Source organism: Pseudochaenichthys georgianus, chromosome 24, assembly GCF_902827115.2.
Source record: "Pseudochaenichthys georgianus chromosome 24, fPseGeo1.2, whole genome shotgun sequence".
NCBI classification, from domain to species: domain Eukaryota; kingdom Metazoa; phylum Chordata; class Actinopteri; order Perciformes; family Channichthyidae; genus Pseudochaenichthys; species Pseudochaenichthys georgianus.
In genome coordinates, this window is record NC_047526.1 from 320,700 (window position 1) to 345,402 (window position 24,703).

The 24,703-nt window shown below is 42.7% G+C and overlaps 1 protein-coding gene across 5 annotated transcripts; it reads left to right on the plus strand.

Moving 5' to 3' along the window:
• The first annotated feature begins 8,252 nt into the window (after nt 1-8,252).
• On the plus strand, nt 8,253-23,984 carry lbr (lamin B receptor). 5 transcript variants are annotated; one of them, XM_071201965.1, is made up of 14 exons: nt 8,253-8,311; nt 11,945-12,119; nt 13,576-13,785; nt 14,404-14,487; nt 18,161-18,323; nt 18,708-18,904; nt 19,308-19,362; nt 19,449-19,643; nt 19,720-19,823; nt 20,038-20,163; nt 20,244-20,412; nt 20,606-20,686; nt 20,776-20,898; nt 22,674-23,984. In XM_071201965.1, exons 2-14 carry the CDS (start codon nt 11,955-11,957, stop codon nt 22,832-22,834), a joined length of 1,833 nt encoding a protein of 610 aa, XP_071058066.1. In that variant the 5' UTR covers nt 8,253-8,311; nt 11,945-11,954; the 3' UTR covers nt 22,835-23,984. The 5 variants fall into 5 exon arrangements, with proteins under 5 accessions (XP_071058066.1, XP_033932099.1, XP_033932098.1 ...); XM_034076208.1 differs by lacking the exon at nt 8,253-8,311 and adding an exon at nt 8,376-8,406; XM_034076207.1 differs by lacking the exon at nt 8,253-8,311 and adding an exon at nt 8,779-9,023.
• Nucleotides 23,985-24,703: the final 719 nt, after the last annotated feature.

The following is a 24,703-nucleotide window of genomic DNA, read 5'->3' on the forward strand; positions in this document are numbered from 1 at the left end:
AGCACACAAACACCTGCGAACGGGGTTAACATGTATAATATTATCATTTTAGACTTCTTGGAAGTTCTGTTAGTACATTCAAGCGCACAGCACGACATTTTAATTGTCTGGTATTTGTAACAATATTCCCTAAAAGGCACAATCACCACGAACACGGCTAAAGCTAAAGGGTCAAGTACAGTACTATGACTAACTAGCGTTGTAGCCTCTATGGTTGTAGCCTAGCAGAGTGGACAAGTTGCTGTTAGCTGACAGTGAGGCATGTACGTGTCCATCAACGTGACCACGCCCTAATTTATGCAAAAACGTTAAGACCTAATATAAATAAAAGGGTCGTGTTAGAAAACAATTCACTCACAGATTCATAATCATGAAGGTGGAATTTAACTATATCGATAATAATATTTATTGCATCCATGGGTAGAAACATGTTTTTTTCTGTTGTAAAGTTGGGCATTTTAACATGGGGGTCTATGGAAATTGCTCCTTTCTGCAGCCAGTCCCTAGCGGCCCATGTATGAACTGCAGTGTGTGGCACTTCCGTATTGGCTTCCCGGCTGTTCCCCAGAGTTTGCCGCTTGGTCCTGCAGCATAGCCTACTTCTCAAACCGTCTGGAAGATTTGAACTGAGACATTCTATAGCCTATTTGATTTGACCCAACTGGACTCACGGGTTTGATGCTTTTTGTGCATTTTTGCTTGCTGTATGCGATGAAGCCGCAGGCAGCGAACGTCATCGCTAGAACGGCCAATCATATCGCGGTTTGTGGAACCCTACCAGATATTTGAAAATGCGCACGCAGGCAAGAGGTAACGTGAACATCTGTGAGGTTCTGCAAGGCGGTTACCATCGGTAAACAGCAAGTAAGTAGCCTACTGCCCATAATGTGGATTAGTGGTGGATATTGTGTGCTTTCGATTGCAAACGCCAGTGGAGTAGTGTCGTGTTGGTTTGTACATGGTAGCGAATAGATAGCTAGCTAGCGTTAGCTAGTAACGTTAGCTTGATAGCAGCCATGTCCATCTTCAAGCCGGTGACCATAACGTTAGCCTAGCTGGTGCTAGCCAGCCGACTGTTCCATTCTATGTAGACTAACGTCAGTAACGTTTCCAAATGTTGGCAGAAGGCTTATACTGTATTCGAGTGAAAAGGTGAATACTTTAACATGATAGACTGGCATAATCGCCATTGGTATAAGCCAGAGTTATATTATAGGGCTCTGGTATAAGCTAGTTAGCTTAGCATTGCTGCCATTGGGCTATCTTGTTAAAACAATTGACATAATGGTTCAAAATTCAGATAAGTAAGTAACCCTTATGTTTGAGGTACCTGAGGCACTCTGCTAGGCTAAACATAATTTTATTGTGAGAGGATGATCCAAAAGGTAACAGTCTTCATCAGGGTGTGGTGTGGGAAAAGACACCTTGATAAATGCTGCCTGAAATACATGAGTCTATTTAAAACTGAAACTTATCTTTGCTTCTTGGGCATCAACCTTCAAAGGCTCCAAGGCAAAGAAGTGAAGCTCCATTAACCCTCACGTGAGCACCCTTCACCGGAAGCTGATAGACTTTGAATGGTCTGCATAGACAACTGACCTGATCCTGTCGTCCCTGCGCCTCTTTTTTTCTTTTGAGTGCATGCATGAATTAGTTCCTTTTTTCACCAAGCTGTTCATGATGTTTTCAACCTGTTTGTTTATTCAGGTTTCATTTTGTCAATAAATATGCCAGTGGGCTTCCATTGATTTTACCTCATTTATGCGTTTGGGGTGTTGTTTTTAGTTGTACAATAGCCTATATGCATTTTTGTAGTCCAGCTCCAGTACTTCCTGGAGGAAGCTCACACTTTGGTTTTGTATTTGACAGGAAACCATTGTATGAGCTTCCTCCAGGAAGTTACGGAGCTGGGGACTACAGTTATGCAAGTCTATCATTGTAAATTGACAGTAAATTGCTGGCAACTCTTTTGCATTACTTTCACAGTACACATGTACATTCACAGTAAATTACTGGCAACTCCTACATTGCTTTCACAATAGAAATGTAAAAGTACAGTCCCTTGTTGTAATGCATGTACAAGAAAATGATGTAATTTCCCAGTAACATACTGTAATATCCAACCCAGTCTCACGGCATTTCGTCTTCACCAACACGATTTTTAATCTATTGATTCGTGTTCACCAACACGATTTGCCCCTTTTTTTCGTGTTGCACAGCACGATTTTAAAAGCAATGTATTTCTACTGGTAACGTGTTTCGTGCCTGCAGGCTGCAGCACGTCTTTTTCTCCGGTCGGGTCGTGGAAGACCGGAAGCTGTGTGGTTCATAAAAACATGTTCTTACTCAATATCAAGCCACAATTATTGCTTTTATTTTAAATCGTATAATTTCGGACTTTTGTTGCCGTCTGTGAGGAAAATACATGGGGCTCAGAGCCTCAGGATACTGAAATCTGTATTTTTTTAATATTTTTTTCCTTCTAATTTGTTATTCTTTTCAAAATAACACACTGTTATTTACTCACCAATAACACACAATTATCCTTGCTTTTATTTATTGGTTTAATTCCATAATCTCGGGCTTTTTTGGTGTCCGTCAGGAACTGAATTTCAAAATAAAAATAACCGGAAACAGACGTATGCCTATAAGGGACATTTCGAGCATCATTGCGATTGTCAACATTTCTGAGTTTAGGATGGCCGAAGACACTACACTACCCATAATCCCCAGCTATCGTTTAGGACTACAGTTCCCGTAAGGTTACGCAGAGTGTCAAACAGCTGTGTGAAATGGAACGAAACCATGCCAGACTATCCAAAACTGGAATCGAACACCCCTCCAGAACTACACATGCTGGCTATTGTGTTTCGCAAAATGTTCTATGGGACGTCTCTACTGAACGTTTTCGTTTTTCCCACAATTAGAAGTTGCCATTATTAAACACATTGGTGTTATCAAATGTAAAACATATAATTAATAAATGGGTGAAAATCACTTGTGTCCATAATGCGCAGCATTATATTAATGCCGTATACCCACATGACAGCTCATTGCTACTTTGTAATTCTACTCCACTACAATTCAGAGGTTAACCTGGTATTTTTACTCCACTGCATTTATTTGAGTTACTTCGCAGATTCTGATTAATTATGTGAAATATAAACAACCCTTAAATCAGACTTACACTCAGTTACACCTGAGTAAAATTCAGGTAAGGTGATTGTCAAGTGCCAACAATCAGGAGAGATATGTGATAGTTGGTGCTTGAGAAGACTAAACATGTATCTGCAATTGACATGAATGGAAACAAGTAATAAAGTGTATTCATTACTCGTTATTCTCTACTAATAGTTAATTAAAGACTGTATATTATGGCTATTTTGCACATCCCTTTCAAGATTTTCAAAGGTTTATTGACATATCATACACAACTACGGTGTAGTTATGCAATGAATGAAAAACTTGGGTCACAGGTTCCTCAACAGTGCATTACAAGACATCTATCAATATGTGTGTACCTCCACCATTAAACTGTCATATTCTGCACATTTCTTATTCTATCTACATACATAAGAGTATAATTAATGTGTATAATATCAGTTAAAATAAGTGCTTCAACATAGTTAACATTGCAGGAAAGCAATATATTAGACGTTAATTACTTTGTCAGGCTTAATATTTAATATTTAATGTTTAAATAAAGGTTAATCCGTTTTTCTGTTTTGCACCTCCTCCTATTAATATCTGTGTACATCCTGCACTAAACTGTTTTATTGTAGAGATCACTTATAGTATCTTCTTGATTTTTTATATTCTATATTTCTATATTTATACTTTCCCCCTATGAAAGTATGTACTCTTAATAATTTTTTTATCAAATATAACACATAAAAACAATAATTCAATAACGTGCTTTAACCACTAGGAGGTGCACACAAGGTGCACACAGCCATAATAACTTTGTATTATTAGTGTGTATGTACAACATCTGAAGATGTATAGTTTTATGCATGCTTTCACATCATTTTACAGCATATTGCTATACTATTTCAGACTCAGTATTTACATTCTTACATTCAAAGAAAATCAGTAATATCTTTGAAAACTACAGTCCTTTTCTATCAGCTGTGCACCGTTATGGTGTAAATATAACCTATCTATGAATTAGATCACATGTAAAAGTCAGCCGAATTAGTGTTGATACTGCAAGGAGACGTATTGTGTGAAGAGAAATTGAAGATGTTGTTTAATTGTTGATATATTTATGATCCACGTCAAGTATTCAGTTTCGGCGCCATTTCTTCCAGTTTTTCCAAAGGTCTTCTCATCAGGGCTCTCTAAATAAAGAACTACGGCAGATCTGTAATATGTAATGCAGCCGAACCGTGTATTACAATGCCGTTATGTGATGACTTTCAAAGAGAAAAGCAAGAGCACTCGGAATTAAGTATTATTTTATACTTTTAAAATGTTTTCCGGATTTCATATAATATAAACACCAAATCCCAGCATGCATTGCGGCTAACACATCCAATCAGCGAGCTTAAAACCATAGCTGAGGATCTTGGGTAATCGCTCGAAATGCCTACGTCTGTTTCCGGTTATATTTATTTTGAAATTCAGTTCCTGACGGACGCCAAAAAAGCCCGAGATTATGGAATTAAACCAATAAATAAAAGCAAGGATAATTGTGTGTTATTGGTGAGTAAATAACAGTGTGTTATTTTGAAAAGAATAACAAATTAGAAGGAAAAAAATATTTAAAAAATACAGATTTCAGTATCCTGAGGCTCTGAGCCCCATTTATTTTCCTCACAGACGGCAACAAAAGTCCGAAATTATACGATTTAAAATAAAAGCAATAACTGTGGCTTGATATTGAGTAAGAACATGTTTTTATGAACCACACAGCTTCCGGTCTTCCACGACCCGACCGGAGAAAAAGACGTGCTGCAGCCTGCAGGCACGAAACACGTTACCAGTAGAAATACATTGCTTTTAAAATCGTGCTGTGCAACACGAAAAAAAGGGGCAAATCGTGTTGGTGAACACGAATCAATAGATTACAAATCGTGTTGGTGAACACGAATCAATAGATTAAAAATCGTGTTGGTGAACACGAAATGCGGTGAGACTGGGTTGTAATATCACAGTAATTCCTTAGTCATTGAAGCTGTGAAGTTACAGTTTTACCTTTACAACAATGCATTGTAATATGGATGTGAAATTACAATACACTGCTGTGAAGACATTCACAGTAATATTAATATATTGCAATATCATGGATGTGAAATTACAATACACTGCTGTGAAGACATTCACAGTAATATATTGTAATATCATGGATGTGAAATCACGATACATTGCTGTGAAGACATTCACAGTAAATTGCTGTGAATCTTACTGTGAAAGTCATACAACAAGTTGCCAGGTAATTATTGTGAATTCACGGTGAATAGTTGCTTAAAACGCTACAATAACATTTGCAATTCGTTTTTTATCTGCTAATGTCTCTCAGCCACCGTAGTGTCGTGTAGGGGGCGTGTCTTGCTGCAGCTGGATGATATTGGTCCCGTTGATCTTAAAACTAATTTCCCTGCTTCTTCTCCCTTCTCGTGGTTTCCTTGAGTCTCTCCATGCTTCCCTGGTGGGAGAGACGTAGGGAAACGATGCAAGTGAGGGACGCAAGGATTAACCGAAGTGAGAAGCAGCCTGAGAAACACCCACAGAGTCCGGTGCACTTCCTGAGGGCTTGAGCATGCAGCAGAGGTGCAGCTCAGAGACCGGAAACACCCTGAGCTGCCAGCAGAGCGTCAGCAGGAAGCTGACAGAAAGGAAATGCTCTAATAGGGTTAGGGCATGGGTTGGGGCCCTTCTCACTTCGGTTAAATGGATTCCTTGCGTCCCTCACTTGCGTTGTTTCCCTGCGACTAGTCCCTCCCACCAGGGAATCATGGAGGGACGCAAGGAAACCACGAGAAGCAGGAAATGAGTTTTAAGAGCAATGGGACGTCCTCACATGTTTGTAACTAAATGAAACATGAATTGAAACAAAACACGGTATAAACTGAGGAGTGACTCTCGTGTGTTTCATTTATTTTCTTCACTCCGCTGGGAAACTGCTCTCATGTCAAGAAGCATGAGATCAGATGCATGCACTGCATCGTCCAATCAGTGAGCGATACACAGTAAGGGGGCGGGGCGAGTGTCTGAGGAATTCATCGGAGGATGGTGGTTCCTCGATTATCGCTCCTCCGGCAGAAATAAGAGCCATTGGGACGCTACTCAAGATGGCGCAGACAAATCAACTTCCGGTGAGACCGAGGAGCGAGGAAATGAAAATAGTCGACCTGAGACAGGGCCAAGGAAACCACGAGAAGCAGGGAAATGAGTTTTAAGAGCAATGGGACGTCCTTTCCTCCGGAGCGTCACGAAGCGACGTCCGTTTGTGATGATGCTGCACAGCTCATCGTCTGACAGCGGGGCTGAAGTCGAATAGTCCATTTAGCTTAGGAACCTTCCTAAAGGAGTGAAATGACCCGGAAGTCCCTCAGTGGCAGCCATGATAAGTGCCGTTCGAATTCTCTAGAATGATGAGAATGATAGGAAAGGAGGTTTCAAACTTCCTTTATAACCTCCTTTAGCTTAGGAACCACTGGACCTCCCTTACCGACAGGAGAAGCGAAAATGCTGCCCCACAATGCATTGCAGCCGCAGCATTTGCCGTCACTCAACAGTCGGCCGTTCACGGAAACAATCGATTATGACCGAGAAATGATATCATGAAAGTTACGGTGCTTATTAAGCATTTTAAAACGTATGTGGTAAGTTGCCAAAGTGCTTTGTTTTGAACGTTCATCAGTATTATAATCAAAGAGAGAAATATGAACGTTAGTTTTTACTGAAATGATCAAATAAAGTCAACATCTCAGTCTTTACTGAGCTGTGTGGGGTTTGTTCAGCTTCTAAAAGATGTTTGAATGGTGATATACACAGTGATAGATGTTAAGGACTAACGTTTATAATAAATACATTTGTATTGATTTTAAGATCTTTAGTTCATACAATCATACGTATTGGGATCATTTGTATTAATGTGGACCGGAGGGAGAGGGGGACGAGCATAAGTTTCACTTTCCTTTTTTATTTCAATTCCAACTTTGGTCCTGAAGAATATGTTTCTCTGTTGTCCACGTTCATAAAGCAAAGCAGCAGCATCAGAGCACGGTGCAGAGTCTCCAGATGAGTTCACAGTAGTCCCTCCTTCTTATTGAACATCCATGTTGTAGTCCGCTGTATAGAAAACTGTAGTTTCCATGGTTTCCCCACAGCAGCAGACGCACATTCATGACGTCCGCTGGCGCATCATAAACACGTCGGATAGTGAAAGTGCAGTCGATTCTCTAAAGTACCGCAGTCTCTTCTCCTAAGTCCTTTTGAATTCTCCTATCCACTATCCCTTAACGTTTCACTCAGAACGTTTCAAGGAATAGGAGATAGTGTTAGAACTTAGGAGCTGATCTTTGGACTATTCGACTGCAGCCCAGCTCTGTCCCCGTTGTTTCCACAAACACCCCCGCCTCTGTTAGTACACATTTACTAACACTAACATTTGTATCATCTGTTGTAGACCCAAATACATAAAATAAAATAAGAACTCATTCTCAAAAAGATAAACGCCATTCTTAAAATGTATAAACGAACATTAGTTTGATTAATATTGATTAGAGTGCACAAAATAAATAAAATAATTGAGAGAAGATAGAAGTATCTATCAAAACCCGTTAGATTAACATTCATTGGATTGCACACTTTGTGTGTTTGTGTGGATATGCAGCACATTAACATTTTAATAGCACTTAATGACTGACTGAATGGAAATGACAATAAATGAAAATGTAAAACGAAAAAAGCGATCATGAAAATGTTTCCAAAAAATGAATAAAATGATTGTTGACCACTTTATTGTTCAGATGTATCACATATTTGTAACTAAATGAAACATGAATTGAAACAAAACACGGTATAAACTGAGGAGTGAGTCCCGTGAGGTTCATGTGTTTTCTTCACTCCGCTGGGAAACTGTCAGAAGCATCAGATCAGTGCATGCACTGCATCGTCCAATCAGTGAGCGATACACAGTAAGGGGGTGGGGCGAGTGTCTGAGGATTTAATCGAAGGATGGTCTGGTGGTTCCTCGGTTATAGCTCCTCCATTATCGCTCCTCCTACGCTACTCAAGATGGCGCAGCCAAATCAACTTCCGGTGAGAACGAGACAGAGGAGCGAGGAAATGAAAAATAAGAGAAGTGAGAAGGGCCCTTAGAGAGTTGAAATATCCTTCCTTAATATTGTGTGTGAGCATTGCAACAGGTGTCGGTGTACACAGCAGTGGCGTAACAAGGTTGTGTGTCCTTTCTCTTTTGAGCGCTGCTCTTGTGCTTTGGTTTTCTGTACATTATAAATGCAAGCTATTACATTGTTTATAATGCCGTCGAACTTGCTGCCTCTAGCAACAGTACAGTACAGGTTGAGTAAACGATTCGCTCGTCATGCACGATAAATAAAATAAATATTCAAATAATTTGTTTTATATATATATATATTTTTTAATATATATATTTTTTTATATATATATATAATTTTTTTATATATATTATTTTTTTCATGATATCCACCATTATGTCTGATGGTAATAAGACACCATTAAACACAGTATCCGTGACGCCCTTAAAACCAATCCCAAATCAGTCAGAACCATAGACTGTCAGAACCCGAGCTGAGCTGAACCAATCACAATGCAGAGTTGTTTGAATTGAACGCTGAACAAGCCAATCAGAAGAAATCGCGCCTTCCTGGTCACTGGTAGCTTTTGCTCAGAGGGAGGGAGAACGAGCACTACGTCAAACGTTAGGACAGTCTGTTTAAAAAAAAATATATATAGCTATATTTATCAATTATTTGTCTTACAAGGGAATATTCATCAGGTGTAATTACTGGAACTACCCGCGGTATAATAAGGTAAGTGTTTTTGTCCAGCGCATGAGTTTGTGAAAAAGCTGTCGATTGCCTTTGTTGGGAAATTGTGTTTTAGGCTCCGACTACTTCCTGAAACCATAACTTGTTCTTCAGGTCCAAGTAAGATAATAAAGTAACTGTTAACCCGCTTATGGTTAATAGTTTCAGAAAGGTTAGATAGATGTTTTCAACAGCACTGTGAAGTGAACTAGAATGTAAGCAGATGAAGGACACGCAATTAAATGGTCAGAAAGTAGACCGTGTCTGCTTGGTCAAAGACTGATATCAGCCTAGGAGCGGTTTAGATTTGTGTGCACCTAGCGTTCGATGATGTGAAATGTTTATGTTCTGGGATACGTCCCCGTGTCCAGCGAGACTTATTCACTCATGTGCTTGCGGCTGAAGGACCGTCTGTTTTGCTGGCCAACAGGATTTGAATGCATGACGTTTTCCCTCCTCCTTCCTTCCTGCTGTCTCCATGACGCTTAAAGCAACAGCTCAGAAACATTACAATGGAAGAATATAACTGCCTGCTTTACCGTTACCGTTTACATACCTTGTATGTTAAGATATATTTACATTGTGGAGCGTGTTTTAAAACAGCGAGGGGAAGTTCACAAAATAATTTAGAAAAGTGCTCTAAATTCGTCCTTAACTTTGCCAAATCACAAAAGGTAGCGCAGTGAAAATTGCAGCCAGAAGGAAGAGTGTTTTATTTGAACGAATAATGTTAGTTTAAATGTGATGCTAAGTGTTACTTAAGGTTTATTTTAGATTGTATTGGGACCCAAATGTTTGGTTTTATTTCAGTTTTAGTTCGTTATTTTAAATGCATTCTGCTTTTATTGGAAAGCACTTTGTTACTGTTGTTTGATTACTAATACCGGGTTAGCTCACCTATCATTTGATCTTAGTTGACGCATTATCAAACTGAGTATATAAGTGAAGTTAAAGTTTGAGAGTGGTGTGCTATCGATTGGAGGGCGTTTACCACTGGATTCACATGCTACATTTCAGAGGGGCTGCTCTGCATACCATGTGGAGCTAAACAGGAGTTTTCCGCACAAAGGGGGGATGTGTGACTTGTATTTAAAACTCCACCTATGGTGCAGCCCTCATCCTGTCACCAGCCCAGCCGGAGATGGGGCTCTGCGGACAGGCCGGCCGGCACAGCAGCGCGGGGACTACTGAGCTCGGGTGTGTCATTTTAACATTTGGATGTTGTGGCTTGTTGAGATCGACCAGTGCAGTGGAATAGGGGTTGACTATGTTTGACTCTCTCTCTTCTTGCCCTTTTTTAAAATCCTGATGAGCCAGTTATTTAGTGTTTTTAGAAGGAGTACACATTGATTTGCTATGCATGGATTCGACAGTACAACAGCTTGGTTCAGTAGACTTATTGTAGTTTTTTAACATGAATGTGTCTTTGCCGGTTTGAGGTTTTTTTTCGGTTTGTTTGTGAACGCTGCCTGCCATCCACTGAAGCAGAGCACAGTGTTAACCAATGGAACTGAGACTGCTGTAGTCAGGATGTAGCCATGGCTAAGCTGTCAGCAGCAGAGAGCTTCACCTGCTCTGCTGAAGCTCATTCAGTGAGCTACACTTGTTGTTAAGAAGCAATGCCCCCCAGGCTCTGGCGGTGGCAAAGTCACCTGGAAAAGGGATTTACTGCACCGCCAATGCCTTTAAAGAGTCTGCAGATCTTAGTCAGACTGCAGATCATGCCTTCATTATTGAAACAATGACAAGTCCTCTTCTCCAGTGCTAAGTCCCACCCAGCCCAGCAACATGTGTAACCACGAGCGAATGTCTCCTTTCTTACCGATGTGCTGACGGCAGTAAGAAGGGCGAACATGGGCCGCTGCATGCCAAAGCAAAGGTGCATCCCTAGATATTATTCAGGTGTTGTTCTCTGGAGCATTGCAAATAATAATATTTGTAGAATAAACTTAATGTTTGTCTCATAGTAACACTGAGCAGCTGTTGTAACCATTTTAAATCTTTTGGTTTTGTTAAAGTGGCTGCTAGATTTGACAAACTTAACAGTTGGAGCTACAGTTGAGGGAGTGGGAGTCAGACAGACGGACAGCTGGGGGACCCTATGGGGACAGAGCTGTCAGCAGTTCTACACACTGAGCCTCCCTGATCTCTAAGGTCCATAATGCTGAGCTGGCCTGGGCACCTCATTGTGTCCAGTGTGCACATGCAGTCATGTTGGCTACTGAAGTATGTTTGGATGTTTTTAAAATAAGACTGGAACGTTTTAAATAAGACTGGAACGTTTTAAACTTGAAGATAAACATAACAATGATGGGGTTTTTGATACCTTTTGATTTATTTGGTTTAATTCTAATACTGTTAATAAATATGATGATATTTTTTTCCATATGATAATATTTAAATATATATATATAGCAATGTGTGTTTTCTGATTGACAGATAAGCAAACAGAGTTGAATCAAAATGTGAGAAGAGCATTTTATCCGTATTTCTCAGAGCAAGTGTTTTTTGGTTGGATGCCTGACATAAGGCCTGTGGTTGAGACCAGCTGAGTTGATTGTTTCTTCTTCCACACAAAACACGTCAGTTAAAACCCCACTGGTGAATGTCCAGATCCTTTTTATCTCATGAAAACAGATTCATAATGCGCTTCAGTGCACTGTGTGGGAACAGCATGAGGTTAGCTCTGCTTTGACAGAGTTCTAAATACATATTTTAATGTATATGATTCCTAATGTAGGATTTTTCTCTAGCTTTTATTTTCACTCTAAAAATCAAAAATCCAGCCTACATTCTTTTCTATTCCTTATCTACTCTTATGTCTTTGCCTTTGTGCTGTCCTAATCTTTACCCTTCTAATTCTGTCCCCTTTTCACACTATCTTCTGCTCTATCATTTACCGTGTGTCTCTCACCCTTTCTTAGGTCAACAACCATGCCTCCTGTGAAGTATCAGAGAGGGGACATGGTGATGGGCCGCTGGCCCGGCAGCAGCCTGTACTATGAGGTGAAGGTGCTTCACTTTGAGGCCAACAGCCAGCTTTACACGGTCATCTACAAGGACGGCACCGAGCTGGAACTCAAGGAGCAAGACATCAAGGTACCCGTCACAAAGTAACTTACAAACTGTCTTTTCACACTTTCATGAAACATTACTTTGTGTAAGTGTCTTTGTTATTCTCGTCTTTGATATACAATTCTAGGTGGGTACACAGGTCGCAACCTTAGGGAGATAACCCCTTATCAAATATTGTAAGGTAAACGTAAAGAGGTAATTAAAGCTTTATCATATACACCAGGGGTGCCCACACTTTTTCAGCCTGGGAGCTACTTTTAAAATGACCTACCTACAGGGCCCAATCTGTGTCGTGGGGGGGGGGGGGGGGGTGCTAGTGGACTAAACGGCGGATACACTGTAGTGCGCTTACACAAATTGCGCCGCATAAGCGCTAATAGTGCGCTGCATTTGTGCTTCAGATGAGGAGGTGAGGCCGCCTCATAACGGCATGAACCCGTCAGGCACAAGACAACTCAGACTGGCTTTCCTGTGCGCTAAGGCCATAGAGAGGATGGATGACAGGACAACTTTGAAAGAGAAAAAGAAGTTGAATTGCGATGGACGTATTGGGCGCCCCTGATCAGTGTTAACCGATAATAGGGCTGTCGCCGTTCTGCAATACACAAGCTGCCCTTAACTATAATCAGTCACCATTTGGTTTCTTCTGCTTTTTAGCATCAACTGCTTTTCAATTGTCAGAATATAAAGTCTTGACTCTACAGATCATTTATATTCTGAAACTCATTGACAAGTCTTCATAAAGGCGTGGTGTAATCACCATATTTGTTGAGAAGTGTACCAAGTAAATAGAACGTTCATCAGCTGATGCCGACATCTGAGCCGTGCAGCGGTGCTTTCCTGATTGTATTACGTTCCATTCGATGATGAAGCTTTATGTGCCTTGGCAAGTCAGAGAGTTCCCCTTTGCTCTGTATTATTTATTTGCTTGTTCTATTTATTTAAATTTGAAAAATACTTGAAAATGTTTATTTGCTACAAATGAAGACACACGTTCAAAGGCTGTGAGCGATGATGTAACTCATGCTATGCTCTGTTGAAAGAATGAATTAAAGGGTTAATGCGTTTCCTCGCTGCTCATTCCGACACGCATTAGGAATGGTTGCAGGTGCAGCTTGAATTGTCTCTTCGTCCATGCTGTGCGATAACGCTAACGCTTTTCCTCAGCCCTGGAATTGAATTTTGCGAAGCCAAAGAAAATAGTAATATATCATAAATGTGCACCAACTCGATTTATAACCTAAAATGACGACTAATGGTTAATTAGGAATATCTTTAAGCTACCCTAAAAACCATGACTCCCATAACAACCGGTTAGACCCGAGGAGTCGAGGAGGGGAAATTAGAGAATTGAGAAGCCTTCAATATGTCTTTTCTATACGTTCTAGAAAAGATAAGGCAGACTTCTTTTAAATATCTTGTCCAATACAAAACAAGGTAAAATTGTTTACAATGTTCGTACTCTGCTGTCTCCCCTCAGAGTGCAGCTGGTTTCCAGGCGCGCCCTCGCTCCCGCTCTCGTTCTCGATCACCAGGCCGTCGACGCAGCCGCTCTCGTTCCCCAGCACGGACCACGCGGCCCTCGTGCACGGCGGCGGCCGTCGCTGCTGCAGCTATCACAGAGAGCGCACCGCCTTCTCGCAGAGATGCTAAGCTGAAGGATTCATCCGAAGTCAGGCTGATCCCCCCGGTGAGTGCCACCTGCTCGCTCAGCACTACAGGTGGCGGAACTGGTGAACAGGAAGAGATATCTGTGTGCGGCTGATGTCACAAGCATCAGTAAATGTTCAACGCCACACAGCGATGCTGTCCTGCTCGGCTGCCTACAGGACCTTGTTGTACGCCCTGTCGGCTCAATATCAATTCTCTTTGATTGGCTGCTTTAGAGTAACTTCACTCAGGTCTTCCATTATTGTCTTGTCAAACTTAAAAACAAATAAAGCTTATGTGAAGTTTGATAAACGTGCCTGCGAAGTGTCAGTGTAAGCAGAGCCTGATGTGTCGCACAGTCTGAGCTACATTCTGCGTTGGCTGGGCAACAGGGCATTTGTTTTATTTCTGTAGTTTGACTTGAGCCTGTGAGATGTAGTTATGGATGCTGACTCCCTGCGAGTCAGTCAGTATTCTACATGTGATCTGTAGCTGTGTGATTTGCACTCAGCTCTTCGTTAACTCACTTCCCAAACTAAAGAGCAGCACGTCCTTGTGGCTTGTTGTTGAACTGTGACCGGACCCTCACGCTCACTCTGCTTATTCCTCACGTGGCGCTTTTCATCTCATCAACCTCCCTCCATTGTTTGATGGGCAGGAGCAGACAAAGGCCTCTGAGAACAACGGCAGCACAAAGCATGGAAAGCAAGAGGACAATGAGCCGGCGAACAAAGTAAATGAGGTGAGTTGTATTTCTTATTTTCTGTCTGAAAAAAGACATTTCTTTCAAATGAAAGATTCAGAAAGGCATAATTGGTGCAGTCGCATCGGCCAGTTCCTCTCAGTCAGTACCCACGTGGCCATCAACGAGAGCACAGTCAGGACACACACTCACACACTCACACACACACACACACACACACACACACACACACACACACACACACACACACACACACACACACACACACACACACACACACACCTTAGCATGTAAACACACTGCATTAGAAGGCATTAATGCCACCGTTAACTTGACACGCTTTTCTGCTCTCTCTCTCTCTCTCTCTCTCTCTCTGAGTTGAGAGTGTAAGAGTTTAATTGAGTTCTTCAGACTATTGCAAACAAGCACATCGAACTTGCCTGGCGCGACTCCTATAGTGGAAGTTGGAGCTGGTGGAATGTCATGATGCATGCAGGTTGAGGGGCCACGTGAGGTTTCAGCTGAGAGGCTCCCCTCACAACATTGGGCTCCATGAGCCGGTCACATGGCGAAACATGTGCCTCTCCTTTCCTCTCCCTTGCAGCTTGTTTTCAAATCCCATTTTATAATATGTTTCTTAATGGTCTTGAGTGTTTCCCCTAGGATGCCTTAGCAGCGGTGCTAAGGCACGTGGGCCCAGCATAATGTGAGCGCGTGGAATTTTTTAGTGCGTGCGAAGTGCGCCCCGCCAATTTGTTTCTATAGAGGTTTCTCAATACTCAAATTTCCCCTCCTCGACTCCTATCCTCGAGACTTGGTGCCGCCCACAGGAGATGCGAGCGGAGGAGTCGAGGAGGGGAATCAAGGAGAGAGGAGGGGAAGCGGTTAGAGAAAGGAGAACTCCTCTCCTCTGAGCGGTCATTTTAAAGAGACGTCCATTAATGATGACAGGAGGCACAGCAGCCTCTGTCTGATGGACAGATGTGTTCATGATGACTTATATATTTACTTTGATTCATTCACAGTGCGGTATAATGAGACGATAACAGGCTACAGATGCGGACACACACACACACACATATATATTTATACGAATATATACAATTTCAGAATCAAACAAGTATGAGAGCACTCTCATAATAACTTACACAATCAGAGACTGGATATACCCCCCCCCCCCTCCCTCCTCCTCTCTGGTCGCTGAAATGGGGAATTGAAATTACGGGCCAAAAGTTGTATTTACAAGTATTAAAAGTAAGCAGAGGACACCAAACCAACTGAGACCCGTCTGTCCGCCACATCTACACACACACACACACACACACACACACACACACACACACACACACACACACACACACACACACCTACACACCGTACCACACACACACAACTCCTAAAGCATAATCAGGCTACAGCCGTTGTGTATTTTATTATGTTAAGCACTAAATGGTCTTAGAAAAGTATCGACTCTTAGTTTTTAGATATCTACTAAAGTAAAGCAAATAAAGAGAGTAATGTAGGCCTGTTATACTGAGTGATATATATTATACACACTGCTCTGCTTTCTGCACGGACCTCACAGCTGTTCTCTCTGGAAACATCGCGACGCGATGAAAGCAGTTTCTAAAATAATATCCAGGGGATGCATGCAGAGCTGTCATTGGCTGAGATAAGTCCGGCCGTGCGTCACGCCTCCACCGTTCCCGGAAATGTATCCGCGGAGGAGCCGTGGAGGACCCATCAGTGTCTCCTCGGTTATAGCTCCTCCAGAGAGCCTCCTCGACGCTCGGTCCTCGGTCCTCGAAGTGCATTTAGAGAAATGAGATGTCCTTCAACATGGCGCGCTGAAATCCATTTCCGGGTCACTACCGGAGGACCGAGGAGTCGAGGAGGGCAAAGTTGAGTATTGAGAAACCTCTTATGTGTCTGCCAGCACAAGAAAGGGTCTTGAGGCCTAGTACCAGGGCCGGTTCTAGACTATTTGCTGCCCTAGGCGAGATTTTATATATAAAGAATAAATGAAAAATCTCTACAAAAGACAAAAACAGAAACTTATTGACATAGGTAAAATATACATCAAAATGGCTTCAAATGTATTATTGTATGAACATGTTTTAATTGGGGGGTGGACGTCACATGAAGTAAAATGCTTCACTGGTGCACTTTAAGCAGAATGACTAGAGACTAGATCTAGGGGGTACAACTCTAAACACCGATATGAAAAAGATCGGTTTGCATTTTAATAATCAAATAAGTATGTGAACATAACCAATAACCTACCATAGCCAATAACAAATACATGTAACTTATTTTATTTTTGTTGTTCATTTATACCTTATTTTACCTAGTTAACATTTATTTATTTATGCATATTTTTGTATCTCTCCAACTTTAAACGATATTTTTGGTTACTGTCCTATAGTATACATTGGAATGATTTCAAACCTGTTTTTATTTATCCTAATAAGTATAAAGGAGTGCCTTGGAAATATTTGTTTACATAATTTGTAAACACATATTTGTTTGAGACCCACTGAGATGACTTGGACTAAAGTGAACTATCTAAACACAGAGTCCTTTACCTCACTGAGCCTCTCAGTCTGACAGGAGAGCTCTCCTCCAGCTTGTTGTTGAAACATCTACTTCTATATCCGTTAGCGCAGCTAGCACCAGATGCTAATAACAACAGCGCCGGTACCGGTGCGCCCTCTCTCTCTTCCTCGCTCGCTCGCTCCCACAATCGCACTTTGGCTGTGAGCTGCAGGCGCCTGATAAGCCAACATCCCTCACTTTTATCACTTACAGCGCCCCTCGCACAGGGCGAATGAAAAGTGTAACCGAGGTGAAAAGGGTGTTACATTTACTTAATTATGAATATTGTTACATCAAGGCCAACAATTGATGAGCACCAACGGTAAAAAAAAAAGTTCCCCTCCCAGAGCAGCGCCTCCCCAGATCTGGCGCCCTAGCGACCTCCTATGCCAAAAATCGGCCCTGCCAGTACATACAGTGGCAATGTCTCAAGATTAACAAAAATACATACTGCGCTGCCGCTATTTGTATATAGGGGAAACACTGCTCTTAATAATGTCTTTCATTTTTGTAAAGCACTTTGAATGGCCTTGTGTTAAAAGGTGCTACTTAAATAAACTTGCCTTGCCAGGCTCCTACATTTACACAAAGTGCAGTGGTAGAATATGTGATCCTTTTTTAAAAAGTACTACGTGTTGCATGAATACACTGTCTTGTTTTTCGAGCTGTGTTGTTTACTTTTCGTCAGTAGGATTGCAGACGCAGACCCGAGAGCAGCCAGCTTATTATATAGTCATTGTCTGTTTGCCCCGAAGCGTTCTGAGGGAAAACATAAAGCCTCACTTCATCAACAGATTGACTTTGACAGAAAGGGGTGGAGAGAGCAGCAAGATCATCCTTTGTTTATGATTTTACATTTTAAATTGAAGAGAATAAGAATTTATTTTGATCATTTTAACATGAATATTTCAATCAACATATAACATACGTTGTTTTTTTTACCTTAAATCTTGTTGGTGTTGTCTGACGAGCTATACCGTGTGTAAATGTGATGGACAGGACTCCTGGCTGCAGCTCTCACCAAACCTGTATGGTGTGCAGGAACTTTGTTGAGACTGCTAGCCCACATCTTGTGCAACTTTTGAATTGGATTGTTATGTCCGAATTGTTTCTTCAGAAGTCAGAGCCAGAGAAGAACCAAAGCCGTTACAATCTGCGGCGCAGGAAGGACGATGGAGACGGCAAAGCTGAGGCCAAAGCAGAGCGGCTGGAAGAACAAGAGGCCAAGGTGGCTGCAGCTGCTCCCCCCTCCGTTTCCCTTGACTTTGGAGGGAAGCCAGGTAGTTATAGGATGTTAAGGAAACTACATCCAGTAGCCTGGAGGATGGTCTTTAAAGCAAAGACTGCCAACTTCTTTTTAGAGGACAGTAGCATTGTACTGCAGAGAATTCTACCAGTCTGCTCACTCTGTGTGTGTGTGTGTGTGTGTGTGTGTGTGTGTGTGTGTGTGTGTGTGTGTGTGTGTGTGTGTGTGTGTGTGTGTGTGTGTGTGTGTGTGTGTGTGTGTGTGTGTGTGTGTGTGTGTGTGTGTGTGTGTGTGTGTGTGTGTGTGTGTGTGTGTGTGTGTGTGTGTGTGTGTGTGTGTGTGTGTGTGTGTGTGTGTGTGTGTGTGTGTGTGTGTGTGTGTGTGTGTGTGTGTGTGTGTGTGTGTGTGTGTGTGACAGGTGCTTACTTCTGGCTGCTCTTCCTGCCAGCCTGGGTTCTCTTCCTGGTACTCAAAGTCAACCAGGAAGACCCTAGCCTCGCCAACTTCCCCCCTCCTTGGCCCCCCCTTGAAAGCTTTTGGGATGCTCAGGCTCTTGGATTTGTGGTTCTCTGGATCTTATTCCAGGTGCTGCTCTACATGTTACCCGTCGGAAAGGTGAGTGAAAAGAGACCTCTCCACTCACAAAGGCATAGATTGATTAAGTTGGCATCGTTCCGAAGCGGTGATCATCATGGTTACAGTTTTCCTATCAAGCCTCTGTGTATTCACGGTACAGGGGAACGATGGCATCCTGGCCATCTCTCTCTTTATCTTACACACAAGATAATAATTAGACTTAATGACATTTCTATTTTGTTTCAAGTTATCAGTTCAATTAGTACAACTAGTATGCTGAGGTGTGTCGTTTCATGGACCTCCTGGTCACCTTCAAAATCACCCCAGTACGACGAGGACAGAAGCCTCCGATACGCACAGACCAGCTACAGTCCAGTGGCTCCATGCTGTTGGCATGCATGTGTTAACTCAACTACACTTAACTAAGCGTGTTTGTCTCTAGCTGAGCGAGGGCATGCCACTGCGCTCTGGGGAGAGGCTGAAGTACAGAACCAATGGTGAGCCTCCAAGTGTTTCACTCCCACGCACTCCCTTTGGTTGTTGTGTTATTTGCCCAAGCGTATCTAACTGCGTGTCCGTGCAGGTTTCTTTGCCATGGTGGTGAGTGGTGTGGCAGTAGCAGCAGCGGTGCAGCAAGGAGCTGACCTCACATACATCCACAGCCACTTCCTGCAGCTGGCTGTGTCCTCCTTCCTGGTCTCCGTCCTGCTCAGCAGCTTCCTCTACGTGCGCTCTGGGCGCGCTGCCGCAGAGCAGCTGGCACTGGGCGGCAGCTCTGGTGAGGTCCCTATGCAGCTGCTCTTCACTCTTTCTGTTGTGCTCAGCGGGCTCACTTGTTTTCTTTATTTCATCAGGACATGTGGCTTATGACTTTTTCAAAGGACGTGAGCTCAATCCACGAATCAAATACTTTGATCTGAAATTCTTCTGCGAGATGCGCCCTGGTCTGATTGGCTGGGTGAGTTCACGGAAAACCAAAAATAACATTTGTCTTAGAATACACCCAAGGAGCACTCGAAGCAGGACGAGTATTTGTTGGTATGGCCTTTGCATAGCCAGATGCACGGCTGTTCTGATGAAGCATCTTGGTCTTTAAAGCCTTGATGAGTTGGCCGGTGTTGCAGCTTCCTGAGTGCTCCAAACAAATCCTATTGTTTTGTGTCATTGCTCAGTGTCTGATCAACTTTGCGCTGGCGCTGGCGGAGATGAAACGGCAGGGTCTGGAGGCTCCCTCTCACGCCATGATCCTGGTAAACCTCTTCCAGCTGCTCTACGTGGCCGACGGCCTCTGGAACGAGGTATGACACACAGCACACACACACGTTCCCTCAACATGAACAAAGAAAGCAAAGAATGGCATAGATGACCGTGTGTGCAGGAGGCCATCCTGACCACCATGGACCTAATGCACGATGGTTTTGGCTTCATGTTGGCGTTTGGAGACCTGGTGTGGGTGCCCTTCACTTACACCCTGCAGGCTTACTACCTGGTGAGCCGGCCCACCCCGCTGAGCCCCCCTGCCCTCGCTGCCATTGTCACACTTAAACGTAAGTGTCACATTAAATTCCCTCACCATTGTGCCTTTAGTCCTGAGCTTCTGTATCGCTTCTCAATCAGAAATGTCGCAGGCATTGATGGAGAAAACTGTTAAGTCCTAGAGAGGTGATCTCAACATCTCAAGTGTTCATTTCCTTTCTGGTTTCGAAACTGAAATTAAAATGTTCTGTGTCTCTCATTTAGTTGTTGGATTCTACATCTTTAGAAAGTCCAACTCTGAGAAGAACGCCTTCAGGAGAAACCCATCAGACCCCCAACTTTCCCGTAAGTTCTGCTGTTCTCCTGCAGCTGATGTCAAAACATCACTTCTTTGTCCACATCTGATTAACCTCTGTGTGTCTGCCTCCCTGCAGACCTGAAGACCATCCCCACAGCTACAGGGAGGAGTCTGCTGGTGTCTGGGTGGTGGGGGGTGGTGCGCCACCCTAACTACCTGGGGGACCTGCTGATGGCTCTGGCCTGGTCCCTGCCCTGTGGTGAGTGTGTTTTTTGTTGACCCTCTGACACTAATGGCGCATTTCCACTGCAAGCATTTTTTTGCTTTTCCACTAGGAGTAGTTCCGGCTCGGGACTACTTTCTCACCTTTTTTCTGGCCCTCCAAAATCGAGGTTCTTACCGGGCCAACAACCAGGCTGAATATGCTAAACTAGTGACGTAACTCTCGACTGCTGAATGGTCAGAGAGAATCGCTGGCAAGGGGTTTAATTGTAATACACGTTTCTAAATGATGCCGAAGTAACAACATACTGATACCGGTTAGTAAAAACCATGAATTAATGCTTTGACAAGTCTGCAGACAGACGGCAGGCGAAAAACCTTTTAAAATGCGTGTTTTCTGAATGGAGCTTGGCTAAGCTAACGTTATATATGCTCCGACCGTCCACACTCACAACAACGGCCTACAGACATAAATAAGCAGCGACTGTATTCTCCATGACACAGACAGTCTGTGGTTTGTACTGGTTTAGCTTCTGTCTAGTTTCTGAACAGATATGAGGAGCTGTGAGCTCTGAGTGCTAAGAGCTAACGGCTGTGTTGTTTTTCTGGGGCTCTCATTGAAGATGACGCCACGGCTCCGCCTACACTGCGTTACTATAGTAACTATCCCAGCTACTAAACTGTAATGGAAACGCAGCATAAAGTGAGCCTGGCCTAACAAGGCCTAACGATACCGTACTAAGCCGTGCGAGGCCCTGCAATGGAAATGCGCCATAAGAGCCCTGGTTAGAAGTCATTTAGCTCGCGCTTTAATTCAAAGCAACTTTAGTGCACTTCAATACCTTAGACGTGTGTGTGTGTGTGTGTGTGTGTGTGTGTGTGTGGTGTGTGTGTGTGTGTGTGTGTGTGTGTGTGTGTGTGTGTGTGTGTGTGTGTGTGTGTGTGTGTGTGTGTGTGTGTGTGTGTGTGTGTGTGTGTGTGTGTGTGTGTGTGTGTGTGTGTGTGTGTGTGGGCAGCCAGGTGAATGTTAGAAATGTTGTTTAACAGTCTTAATGCCTGCGGGATGAAACTGTCCGTGTGTGTGGAATTATAACGCATCCACTCGATGAGAAATACAAAACACTAGGGATGTAACGATACCAAAAACTCACGGTACGATAATATCGCGGTAACAAGTCCACGGTACGGTATTTATTTTTCTAGGAATATGAGGGCGTCCACATTTCCAGGTAGAAGCTGGATGTTTGGGCGTTTACAATATGCTGTGGAACCCTCTCGCTTGGCACTGATGTCGCCATGACAGCAGCGGTCGCGTTAACCCAATATTTATTTTAACAATGACGGAAAAATGTGAAAGCAGCATTTTGACGGATTAGAACAAACTCGGAACAGCGCCAAAGTTTCCCCGCAGCGAGGCTCTGGTGTTCGCCGTGTTATGCAAACTCCTCCAGAAGGTAATGATAGAGTTTCCAAACCGATGTCTGGGAGTTCTGCTTTACGCTCCCGCGAGGTGCGTGGCATAACACATGCTCGCGTTGTAACCTACGTGCTGCCGTGCGGACAGGTCTCCCTTGGGAAACAGATTGGGATCATCGGTGATCTCAATGGGACCACCCGGTTAAATAAAGGTTTTTTATTAACCATGTAATATCGCGGTAGACTTTGTCAGTCTCACAACGGTATTGAGACGTTTATTTATGGCGATATTCGGTATATCGTTACATCCCTACAAAACCCAGTGAAGCACACAGTCCAAAGGAAGAGTATGGGTTTGTGTGATGCACTCCCTAACATATGTCCTCCCCCTGGCAGGCTTCAGCCACCTCCTCCCTTGGTACTACATGATCTACTTCCTCATCCTGCTGGTGCACCGAGACTCCCGTGACATGAGCGAGTGCCGAAGGAAGTACGGCTCGGCGTGGGACGAGTACTGCCGAACAGTTCGCTACCGGATCATTCCCCGCGTCTACTGAGGGCGCCAGACTCCTCTGCTGAGGCCCCCAGGCAAACTCATCAACAACGAGGGGCCACAGTTTTTACTTTTATAATCTTTTGTTTAAACTAAGAATATTTTAAATTGTGTTTCTGGACTGAAGAAGCGACTGTATTGTTAGTGTTTGTAAGGAAGAACAACATGCCACATTGGTATCGTGGACTATTCGAAGAACTGCCTTTTTGATAGAAAATACAAAAAAATATAGATTTAAAAAGTTTGAAAATCTGGGGGGATTTAAAACCACCTCTGCTTGGAATGTGTTGTTGGGATGTATATTTTTGTAGATACACTTTTGTTTTTATACTTCAAGAATATTGGAAAGATTTCCAAAATGTACATTATTTTGGTAAATCTGTGCATATTCGATAGAACAGACGATCTCAGCTCAGTTGAGATGCGTACTTGTACACCTGCTTGTGTGTATTGTGAAGGAGGTTTTAAATAAGCTGCACAGTGGAACGTGTTCTTTCTCAGGACCCAGAACCTTCTCCAAAGCTCCATTAGAACAGTTTTGTTAATTGTGTGTATCTTTTTATATAGATATCTAATTTTGATTTGAGTGTAAAATGATTTTGGAGGGTTCAGGAAAGATGTAATCATAAGTGTAATTATGAGCGTCACTGCTTTACAAACAAAATGACTGCATCATATTAACAATAATATAAGTTTCTGAGCTATTCCAGTTGACTTTCATTTCCTCCATGTTATGCCGCCAATGAAACCATTGTGTCCAGCTACATTATGAGCTGGTTGTTATTCCCACTGCGGCACATTGCTTCTCCGTGCCTCGCAGACGTGATGATGTTCACACTGTGACGACATGGAGCCCTTTAATGCTCTTCCAAACCAGAAGTACTTTCTGCCTGCCGCTGCAGCGCAGTGCAGCACGTTCACTAGACTAGTAAGCTTTTCTTTTGCTGTGACTGCAATGTAAATATTGTATCCTGTATTGAATCCTTTTCAATCAGAGGAGTGATGATAACAATGTTCCCATTGGATACTTCCTTTGTGTGTTTGGTTGTTTGAAGTTAACTTTGTAAATCTGACCACTGTAGTAATGTTTACACACAGGTCTGCCATGTTTCTGGACAATACTTATACGTATTAAAAGCACATGTGGAATGGTCTGTAACGGTGTTTGTCTGATCAGACATGTTAGGTCTCATGCTGTGCTTCATATGGCAGTGGGTGGGCAGCCTGAGTGGAAGCACTACGTCGGATCTACTTTTACAGCGAGCATCAATCATCTGTGACAGTGGCTGGAAAAAGCTTCTCTATAAAAAAGGTGCAGCATCAAATAAAGATAGAGTATTTCCGTGGGCTTTGAGTTGAGATTTAGAGTGTCTTTAGAGGGAACAGGAGAACGTGTAATTAGGTCATGATGACGGTTCACGTCTTCTCGAAGCTTCCTAGATCTTCTGACGCACAGATATATTATGTGGAGAACGCTACACAATGAGACTGTTCAATGCAATATCGTTGTGAATGCTCACAGCAGCAGGTTCTGAGGGTCAACGGTTTTTTGGGTAAACAAAATAATTCAGTTTATTATTTTTCAGCTAACATTTTGTTAAAAATGTATAACTGACAAATCAAAGAAAATCACCAAAACAGTAAATGTGTAATAGAGTGCTGAAGATGGTGTCTCGAGCACTTGTTACTTTGTTGTGCCCTTTATTTTGTTTCTCAGATTCTTCTTGCTCTATTTTTATTGTTTTATGACTTATATATATTTATATCACATGTTTGGAGGAGCCTGGGACATAAGATGTTGATGACCAAAACTACACGAGCTCTCTTGCCTTTCCATCTTAATTCCATTTGGATATCATGTCAAAAGAAGCTT

What these genes read in the sequence shown, in the direction of transcription:
- lbr (XM_034076204.2), top strand. Translation starts at nt 10,162, where the DNA reads ATGGGGCTCTGCGGACAGGCCGGCCGGCACAGCAGCGCGGGGACTACT. An exon ending in TCAAGGAGCAAGACATCAAG is followed by an intron (nt 12,120 to 13,575) that starts GTACCCGTCACA and finishes GTCTCCCCTCAG; the next exon opens with AGTGCAGCTGGTTTCCAGGC. An exon ending in TGCCATTGTCACACTTAAAC is followed by an intron (nt 20,413 to 20,605) that starts GTAAGTGTCACA and finishes TCTCTCATTTAG; the next exon opens with TTGTTGGATTCTACATCTTT.